The 10,886-nt window shown below is 49.1% G+C and overlaps 1 protein-coding gene across 1 annotated transcript; it reads right to left on the bottom strand.

Moving 5' to 3' along the window:
* Positions 1-415: 415 nt before the first annotated feature.
* On the bottom strand, positions 416-10,776 carry LOC119454186 (putative nuclease HARBI1; the record flags this gene model as incomplete). Its single annotated transcript, XM_049668202.1, has 5 exons — positions 416-1,589; positions 1,921-2,089; positions 2,715-2,854; positions 2,962-3,104; positions 10,737-10,776. Coding segments are annotated over 5 exons (1,173 nt in total), but the record flags the coding sequence as incomplete, so codon positions are not given.
* Positions 10,777-10,886: the final 110 nt, after the last annotated feature.

The following is a 10,886-nucleotide window of genomic DNA, read 5'->3' as shown; positions in this document are numbered from 1 at the left end:
AAAGTAGTGTACAGTACAATTGAAGATACACTGGTAATACTGAAAAAAATGACATTTATTGAAAAGCCACAACAACCAACGTGACATTCGGAACTGGTGCTTCTTACTTCACTTTTCCAGATGCAACATGTGACTGGACACCAGGGGAAACAAAACTCCTCCTTGATCGCTACTCCAACTGCTTCCCACAAGTAGGCCCAATGAAAAAATTTAAAAACAAAAAGTGCATGTTTGCAAAAATTGCACAGGATATTAAAGATGTGACTGGCTCAATCTGGACAGGTGATCAATGCTGCACACGGTATAAAACTGTGTGCAAAAGAAAGAAAAGTGCATGTGTCCAGAACAGCCAGTCTGGAAACTCTCCCCAACTGGTGGAGTATGAAGATGAGCTCGATAAAAAACAGACACCTGGATGACAGCTTAGAGCCGGAAGTTGTCCGTGATTCCGCTGGTGTGGTATCACAGAAGACGTCATCACAACCCTCACCAGCCAGTTCACAGAGTGAAAGTACGGACAACAGTTCCAGCCTATCTGGATCATGTGAACAGAAAGATGATGACCACAAAAAAAAAAGAAAAAGGCAAGAGAGAGAGCACCAGCCGCGCGCACCGCATGAAGGTTTTCCTCGACAAAATTCAAGAAATTGAAGAAAGCAAAGCAGAAAGGAAAGCTGCTAGGCAACAGGAAAGAGAGAGGCGGAAACTCGAAAACACCAGGAGGCGAGAAGAGATGCATAGCGAAAAAATGGAACTCTTACGAGCCGTACTCGGTCTCAAAACCGACAAACCTTGCGCTCTCCCTCCACCCTCCGCTCCAAAAAACACAAAATAAAAAGTTCGTTTTCACATGTGTGCTGTGCACTTCATTTGCATGTCCAAAACTTGGCAGGAGGTCTTCAAGTAGCTCACTGTAGACCCATCTTTTGTCGAACACTTTCCCGTTTTTGCTCCCCCATTTGCCGCAACACTGTTTCCTTGGCTGTCGGAGGCCCAGAGCTTTCCCTGTCGTCATGTGACAATCTTTGCCACGTGCAATCTGAACCAGTATCCTCAGGGTCAAATGGTATATCCTCAACTCCTGCCTTTATGCACAGATTATGCAGAACACAGTATGATATCACAAATACGTTGATCTTGTCAACCACAAAGAAGTCGAGGTGTAAAAGCTGCCGGAAGCGGGCTTTCAAATCTCCAAATGCATTTTCAATGCGCACTCTTGTTGCTGAAAACCTTGCATTGAAGCTTTTTTGTTGACTTGTGAGTTTTCCGTAATCTCTGTATGGAGTGAGTAGATACTGCCGCAACGGGTAAGCAGCATCTCCCAGGATATGGTAGTTACCCGATGCGCATATCTGAGGGAGCCTTGCTGCCAACCGAGAATTTCTGTATATCTTGGCATCGTGCATTTTACTGGGGTTTCCCACAGTAACGTCGAGGAACCGTTTCTCGTGGTCGCAAACTACTTGCAGCGTCATGGAAATATCATTATGCCGATTAATGTAGGTTGACCGCACCTTCCTGGCAGGACAGCGAATATTGATGTATGTGCCATCGATGCAGCCGATGACGCCCGGCACTCCAGACAACTGCAAATAAAGGAAAGTAAGCACGCAGTTAATGTTTAAACTTAAGTACTTTTTCAATATTCATAGACAATCTTTTAATCAGACTGTGATGGTTCCTATATAGTCAAGTGATAAGTTAGAATAAACCATTCAACTGAAAAGCAACCACCTTGCAGAAGGGAGATGCAATTTTGACAGAACACGAATGAAACAATTCAAAATTCAATTGTATGAAGTATTCTACACCGCTATATTTGCATGTTTTATACTTCTCCAGCTTTGTCTTAGCTGAGTAACATTCCCTGCTATGTGCAAACTAATATCACAAGTTAATTTACTTGCCAATTCTTACCTGCTCGAAATCTTTGGCCAGGCCCCGGATGTCGTCCGGGAAGGCTATCTTAGTTTTTGCCAATTCCACGAGATACTCCATCACACGTTCAATGACCCTAAAAGTCGTTGTCTCCCCAAGCCCGAAGCGGCCTGCCACACCTCTTATGCAAGCTTTATTTGCTGCATACCTGGGAGAAATGGCATTTCAATCTTTAAGCATTTTGAAATTTAAATAAGTCAGTATATCCCACATCACAACAAAACGTTGCTGACAAAAACGAAGTTCAAATGCATGCAATCACAAGAAAGCCACAAGGAAGACAAGCACTTTTTCCCGTACACTTTCATGTGGTTATATGTTTTTGTGCTTCCTTTCAGCTGAAACAAAGTGACACACTAGGCCAGCAACGAGTTCTACTAACCTCAGCCCTCAGTTCTGACCCCAAGCAAATTACAAAACACTATTAGAACTCAGGATAACGCAAAAGCTTACTCATTAGATACTTTCGAGCACCTTAAGACAGCGTTATTTCTTACACCTCGTTATCGTTCAAAAGCAGAACCAGGAAACAGCAAATACAGATAATGTTACACTATGGCAACATACACATTGTGAAGCACAGCTTATTTCAGAAAATGTCGAAGTTTCGAGCTGCATCACTTTCGAAAGATCGTTCCCCATTTTTTTTCTTTCAAGGAATGGTAAACTGCGTCTGTCTCATTCACAAATTCAAATTTCATACGACGAGGGGGGATGGGGGAAGTAGGGAGATAAAGATTGCAGTTGCGTAAGGACACGTTGCCAAAGCTCACCACAGGAACGCCAGGACGTGCTCCTCGGCTGTTTTGGCAGACGAACCCCCATTGTCGCAACGAGGGCACATCCTAGAGGCAGTAAAGCCGTTGTACAGGTCGGCTGCAACGGACCTTGAGACCCTGAAGTTCCTGCGAAACTATGGAAGCAAAAACTTGGCTGTTCTGAGAATGCCGGATCATCTTGCCATTAAAAAAACAAAAAATAAAAGAAACACACGTGTGCAATGTGCACAGGCATACATACCTCCTCCTCCGAGTACACGTGTACGTCTTCTTCGACGTAGCCGACGATTTTGGGGCGTTTGTGCGGAGGCTCTGCAAACATTTCATTAAATAAAATTTCGTACAGTACGTACGACTCATCCTCATCGCTGCTGCTGCTGCTTTCTGAAGAGGAACTGTGCGAACTGTCGCTGTCGCTCAAAGCAACGAGCAATCCGGCAGGGTCGAACGACGCCATTTCAGAACTGTAAACAACGCCACAGGGTTACCAGACAGCGCTTGAAAAAGCGCTGCAAGCAACCGACGTACCCGATTGTTCCGGAAGTGACGGCGCCTAGTCGCTGGAGTTCCGGCGAAATCCGGCTCTATAAGACGGATCAACGCGGAGCGCTCCGTCGCGGAGCAAGTTGCCCCAAATCGCCCAGTGGAACATGCGATCTTGCTCTGGATCCGCCAGTGGAATTCAAATTCTCGGCCGCGGAGCAAAAAAACTTGCTCCAGATCCGCCAGTGGAATTGAGTATTACAATTTCGGCAGGTGTGGTTCCGATACCAACATTTTTCTGCCTCATGACGCTTTCCGCAATGCCAACAATCACTTCGTTGCTCGTTATCATGCTGATCTTTAGACCGTGCAACTGGCCTTGGTCTGGTTCCCTTATCACGGTCTCGGTTGCCACGAATGACGTTGACGCAAAATGGTTTTCCGTCAAACTGATGCATTTGCTTTGCCTGTTGCGCAGCTAGTTCTTTTTCTAGCGCCATTTTGCATGCCAGCTCGAACGTCAGGCCTGCCTGTGCAAAAAGAGCCCGTTGCGTTTCTTCGTCACGCAAACCAGCTACCTGTCTGTCCCTTAAGGCATCATTTAGAAACGTGCCGAAATTGCAATCTCTTGCAAGATGCTTCAGTTCAGTGATGAAATCTTTGACACTTTCATGCTCTCTTTGCATTCGGCGATTAAATTTACAACGTTCTGCGATGATTGAGTGGGCTGGGCTGAAATGAGCTTCTAGGAGCGGCTTAATGTCCTCAAAACTTTTCTCAGAAGGCAAATGAGGCACGACTATCTTCTTTAGCTCTTCATAAGCTTCCGCTCCGAGTACGTTCAGAAACAACTTCAGTTTCCTGTTTTCAGGGACATCATTCATGTCTACGTAGTTCTCGAAGCGTTCAAAATACGAGCGTATGTTGTCCATTTTCGAGTTGAATTCTGTCATCTTGCCAAGCTTACGACCAAGACCTTCTGCCATAATGAGCAAGGTTCACTTATCTGCAGAGTTGAGTTCCTCGATGTGCGTTGTCCGTATTGCAGTCTCTTGTTCGTTTGCTCCAGCCCGCCACCGAGGTCAATGCAAGGGCTCCGTGACGCCTCGCTTCCCCGCGACGTTCTTGCGCTGCTCCACGCAGTCGATGAAATACTGGCTGCAAGGGCTCCGTGTCGCTTTGCTCCGTCAGCGGTTCAGTCTCGTTCCTGCTGCTGGCCGACGGTGGTTAAACTGCTCGCAGATCCCATCCTCGCCGCCAGATGTTCTGTTCTACAGCAGAATCGACGCATCGGTGGCAGTAAGACGAAAAAGCCTTTATTTCATACAGCAGCGCACTTTTATAGATAACGCTGCATGCCGGTCAAGCACACGTCATCGCTGGTACAATCTTATCAGACCACGTGGCGGATACAGAACACTCGGTATGGACGTTCTTCGCGAGTATGGCGCAATTATAAATCCTCGTGAGCGTAGCGTGACCTTCTCGGCACTACGTGCCATGAGCAAGACGCCGATAGCTGTCGTAAACCTGCGCTGCGTGTTGCTGACGACAGCGTGACATTGCCGCCACGAGCGACTGTTCCAGTAGAAGTCACGTGTGAGAGCCTCCGAGACGGGGACGCGGTCGCCGAAAGAAAGAGGGACGCGGTCCCTCTTTTGCTGCTTCAAGGTGTATGCGCTGCCCGAAGCCTGGTTCGTGTTCGTGACGGGCGGTCGCAAATACTCCTCACAAATTTCAACTACGAACATCGACATCTTTTCTGCGGCACAACCGTCGCCTATGCAGATCCTGTCACCGACGTCGCAGAGTGCGTCGCATTCTAGGAAATTAATGGTGATGACAATTTTCTTGACCACATCGACGTCAATTCGAAGCTCTCGGACGAGAGGAAAGCTGCACTTCATGACCTTTTAAAGGAATTTCAGTCTTGCTTCGCCTCTTCGTCTAAAGTCCGCCAAACACCCCTCACCAAGCACCGAATAATTACCGCGGATGATGCGCGCTCTATCCGACAACATCCCTACCGCGACACACCAAAGTCTCAAAGCCCAGCAAATTGTGTTTTTAGGCTGGTAGAGAACATCCCAAAGATAATTTGCATATTGTGCCCACTACCGGCCGAAGCAAGCGGTAGATTTCCCAGTACCTCCTCGCTTTCAAACCTAACAAGCTCGTCTAGTTGTGTGAAAAAGTGTCTAAAAGGATGGTCAAATCTGTACTAATTGAAAATGTTGTGCAATATCTCTAAAACACTATATTGCTTCGAGTGCAGAAGTACTTTCCTCAGGTGTTTCCATTGCAGCGTGCGTCACTGTATTAGGCTTTGTTGTTATTGTACAAATATATGTAGAGTACAAATTTTGAAATTTGGTGTTTGCTTTTGTTTTGGTTGTCGCTTTTTTATGCTGTATTCTTTTCAATGAGAAGATGATGGTTCTACATTTTTTTATTCAACTGTCCGTGTAGATGTTTCTATAGATTGCACTGTCGTGACATTTGTAGGTGTTCATTTTGTTATGCCGCGCTGCATGCAGAGGGAAAGCTAATAACCTGTAGTCTTTCCTTCGCTTTTAGAGCGCAACTCTTAGGCGCCGGTTCTTGCAGCGAGCCTCGGCGTTGTCCCTCGTAACCGAGCGATTGAGCACAGCGAAGGGAACGCGGAGCGCAGCGGGAGATGAAAGAAGGCGATAGCGAAGAGAGCGCGAGGGGGAAAGCGGAGGAGGAGGTTATGGCGAAAGCGTGAGAAGAGAAGCACAAGAAGGGCTTTGCGGTGACGATGGCTACGAGATGGCGCCAGAGTATCGCGCGTCATCTGTATAAAAACCAAGAGCTGCATGAGTGGACGTCTGTCTGCGGCGGTTGCTGTCGATCGCGCCCCATGCATCACCCCTGCGTTGCCTCTCGCGATCGCCCCATTAGTGAGGAAGTCGCGCCACACTTTGCTCCGTACGCAACGTGCCCCGCGAGACAGATTACCCGCGCTAGCCAGTATATCGAGAAATGAAAACACGTATAAAGCTGCGCTAAAATTTTGCATTAGGGAGTACCGTAATCGTCGGTGAATTTTTTTTCTTTGATCAGACCTTGCGTGTAACGGAAAATGAAATAAAGCGAAATGAAATTAAACTAATGGACCATATGTGCTTGATTGTTGTTTGTTTGTTATTTGAATGCTGAGCTGGTTGTGTATGTTTGATTGCTGTGTTGACTACCATGTGTGTCTTATTGTTCCATTCTGTTGCTAGTCACCGTGCATTACTTTATTTTGCATGTGTGTTTGAATGTACATTGTATCTATCCTGCTTGGACCTGTACATGATCCACGGTATTTTATAAATAAATAAATAAATAAATAAATAAATAAAATTATGCGTGGCTCTGCTACCGCAAACACCAGAGACCAGAGGAGCTGGCGAAAGCCTAGTAAAGTGGTGGTAAACCACAAACTTAGTTTACTGGCACTCAGGATTTCTTCGCCATGTTCTGCGTAGTATCGCGGTGAATTCAAGCAGCCACGTTCACGAGCCTCCGGATCTTCATTTCTTCGCCTACGCGAACTCTCGGCTTCCCTCAATGTAAACTCGGGATGTTCTGTTCTGCGACGCTTGGTTTCAGCTTCCCTAGCTCTCGCTTCAGTCTTTCGTCATGAACTAGTGTCCGGTTCACTGGTAGATACCTGCCGAGCCGCCGCCAGAGGCATCGGCTGCAGTCACGGATTAAAGCCCCTGAAAAATAAATAAAGTAGCGCCATTCGTGTCAATGTGCAGGCGACTCCTCTCACGTGCTTTCTGTGGGTTGTAAACAAAGTTAGTTGAGGTGCGAAGCCCGTAGAGAGTGGCGGAGAGAACCGCACCGCAGGGCGGTGCGGTTCGCAGCGGTGTGTTGGGAGAGGTTCGAGAGAAGCAAAAATGCGAAAGGACAACGTTGAGAACAAGGGGCGTGATTTGAGTTGTGCCTGAAAGTGTCAAAATATGCAGTATTTAATCAGTCAATAAAAAGAAGTGCTCGAATCATGGTTAAATGCATGACATAAAGCCCGCGAAAAAGAAAGGTATTTTTTAGGCTCTTTAAATTGAGAAGTTTCTGCCGATAGTGCGGTTACGACTTGTTCACTATTTTAGGGGCACACCGGGTCATGTAAGTGCGTGATTGAATATTTAAGTGATGTAACGCTTGTACTGGAAAAAACTATCCCCGCAAGCAAGCAGGGCCGTACGCGAGTGCGTTTGCATGCTGACGCGCTCAGCGTTGACGCTACTGAAGGCTAGTTACGCCACTGTACTGAAAACGGGCATCCGGGTAAGTACGGCGGCGCTGAGGAATCGCACGGTTTCAAACGTGACGCACTATGTTTTAGAAGGTCGAGAAAGCGCCACCTTGAATTTCCGCCAGTTTTTAGGGGCGAAGCTCCTTATAGCGGCACCCGTTCGTCCCCGTCGTAGTAGGTAGCCACGTCTAGTTTTATGAATTGCTCAATAGATGGCGTTGTGTGTCCGTATATGTTAGAGTTACTGTATATGCTACCAAAGGTAGCAGAGTTGCGCGTCTGATTTATAAACGCCGATCGTGCCTCCATTGGCCGAACGACATCACCTGGGTTCCAAGCAACCGTGCACTGAGGAGAAGCTGGTGCTCCGGCCAGCTTTATGTATTTCCCGACGCCGCCGCTGCAGCGAACTGGATTGACGCAAGTTAATGCTAGCCAAGTTGAAAGCGAATCCGGTCTATCTTGGCGTGTTGTTGCCAAAAACTTACGCCAGCAGCGAAGTAAAATACACTTGGTTACTGCAATATTAGCTGTTTTTGTCTGTTTGCGCTCTGCGCCACCAGGTGGCAGCACCATACAGGCCGCTCACGTTTACGGTTCCGCCAACACGCCCCAACGCCCGATCCGCCTGCATTTACCCGATTACCGGACAAGCTAAACCTCTCTATTGACCGGGTACTCTGCTCCCAACTTGACCAATCGCTCGATGTATACCCATATATACATATTACATATATATGTATACGTATAGTATAACCAGAAGCCGACTTCCGCTTCCGGTTCCACTTCCGGTTCCGCTTCCGGTTCCGGAAGCCAGCTTCCGGCTTCCAAGCTGGCTTCCGGAGAACGCTTCCGGCGTTTTATGAAAAAAAAATTCCGAAAGTTTTGTCCGTAGCACAGAATCGAACCAGGGACCCCTCGCTTCCGAACGCGCGGCGCTAACCACTACGCCACGAAGCGCACATAGACACACGCACCACGATGGCAATAAATACCCAACATTAACGAAAGGCCGCGTTTCTAGCGCGTTTCTAGCGCGTTTGTGCTAGCGCGTTACGGCCCGTGTAAGAAGCTGGTGTAAGACGCTGTGGCCTCTCCGCCTTACCTTCAACGCGTTTCGAACGCGCTTCCCAAGGCGGTGGCAAGTCAAGTTCAAGTCGAGGAGCGTTTATGAATACGGGGGGTATACTCTCTCAGCAGTCATGTGATGGCTTCGGCAAACGCGGTGCACGTTCCGGCATGTGTAAGACGTTCCGGCTGCGTAAGACGCTGTGGCCGCTCCCCCTTACTAGAGAGTACTGCACGTTTCTAACGCGTTTGTGCTAGCGTCCCCTTAAGCGGGAGATCCGATGATTCCCTCCGGAGCTTCGCCCACTCATCATCATTCACCCCGTGGATATGCTGTGATTTTTTTTTCCTTGTTTACTTGGTCGGGGTACAGTACCTAGAATATTCTAGGCACTGTAGTCGGGGCAAGGCGTCTTCGTTTTTTGTTGACCACGTTTGAATCTGTTTGCACGGTCACGGCCGCTACATAAAAAAATATGTAGCGGCCGTGGCAAGGTGGCTCTGCGCGTTTCGGGACGCAGCACGCGCCGAGGCAACGGCGGCGAAGCCCTGGAACCATGGGCGCCGGAGACGCAGCTCCCGTGCTATATATATAGAGAGAATGAACTTTATTAAAGCACCGGCGGAGGTAGCAGGGTGCCACGCAGGGCCCTCTTGCTACCCGACTATATATGTGCAGTCATCAAGTTGCGTCTCGACGCTTACACCGGGGGACCCAACGTTCTCCACGAGGCTCTCGCCCCTGGGTCCCGTCGGGTGCGTCCCTGCGCGTTTGGCGAGCGAGAGCTGTCTCGATCCGCTGCGGGTGTGGGTCCGGCATGGAGCGACGTGCGCTCCGGTACCATTCCAGCACGTCCGCGTAGCTCGTTACCAGTTCGGCTTCTTCTTCGTCGTCTTAATCGTCGGTGGCTACTCCCTCCGCTAAGACGAGGGACGCTGGTGCCACCACGCAGCGAGTAAGACCTCGCGCAGCGGCGTTCGCCGTCTCATTGCGGTGTGGGGAGGTGCTCCCGAAGTAGCAGCCTTGATGCGCCGGGAACCATCGGAGACGAGTCCGCAGTCCGTCGGTGCACTGTCTGTCACTGCACTTCACAACGCGCACCGCACGGGCACATACATTATTTCTGCCGTAGTTCCGAACCGCTGTGCGCGAGTCGCTCAGGATCGTTGTACACTTGTTGTCGGCGAGGGCCAGTGCAATGGCGGCTTCTTCCGCCTGGTGCGCTTGCTTCGCACGGACGCTGCAAGCACTGTAGATTTCGCCCGTTAAGGCGCGTATTGCTACGGCCACGTATGTGTCTTCTTTGTCTTTGTATTTAGCGGCGTCCACGTATAAGGCGCCGTTATCGTTGGCATGTGCTTCAGTGAGGGCCTTGGCTCGTGCGTCTCGTCGGCCTTGGCTGTGCTCCCGGTGCATGTTCTTTGGTAGGGGCGCCACCACCAGTCGGCGGAGGGCCCTTTTCGGGAGGGCGTGATGTCTCTTCGCTTCGTTGTCAGTAGTGTTCGTGCCTTGGCCTAGTCTGGCCAGGATGCTTCGTCCCGTTCGTGTGGTTTGGAGTCTATAGCGAACGCGCGCCACTAGAGCCCGGACGCGTCCGGTCGTGCTCGCGGCTCTCGCGTTCGTAGTTTCCTTGTGGACAGACACCCTAGATGCGCGGCTGCCGCTGCCAGGAGAGGAGGCAGAGGCGAAGGGGCGAAGTTGGCGCTACTTTATATTTTCCAGGGGTTTTATCACGGGACACCAGGCCTGCGTTAGACGCGAACGCGGCCGGCAGCAGCTCTACTATACTCACGGACAACTTTCTGTGGCAATGAAGGGAAAGCTACGTGCGCGTGGATGCTGCACATGTGTTACCGCGCCAAGTAGTCCGGCAGAGTTTGACAGTGCTTTTGGTTGCTCGGAAGAGACGCTGAATCGACGCAGCTTCCACGTGCGGCGGTTTCGCGTTTGCCCAGACGCGGAAGGGAAAAGCCGCAAAATAAGTAAACTTTTCTCTCATTGGTGTGTTCTGTCTCATTTAACTGTTGCTAAGAAGCTGTGTATGTTTTGTCTTCCCCTGCCTAAACCAACGTGGATTAAAACGCGGAACTCTTTTCAGAAGCGCTCTCACTTGTGCGCGCTTTGCCTCCGTAGCTTTCCCTTCATTGCCACAGAAAGTTGTCCGCGAGTATACTACTACTACTACTACTACTACTACTACTACTACTACTACTACTACTACTACTACTACTACTACTACTACTACTACTACTACTACTACTACTACTACTACTACTACTTCTACTACTACTACTACTACTACTACTACTACTACTACTACTACTACTGGTGTTTATTATGAATA

This window comes from Dermacentor silvarum, chromosome 5 (assembly GCF_013339745.2).
Source record: "Dermacentor silvarum isolate Dsil-2018 chromosome 5, BIME_Dsil_1.4, whole genome shotgun sequence".
NCBI classification, from domain to species: Eukaryota; Metazoa; Arthropoda; class Arachnida; order Ixodida; family Ixodidae; genus Dermacentor; species Dermacentor silvarum.
The sequence above is the reverse complement of the archived record's forward strand: the minus strand, read 5'-3'. Positions and strand labels throughout refer to the sequence as shown.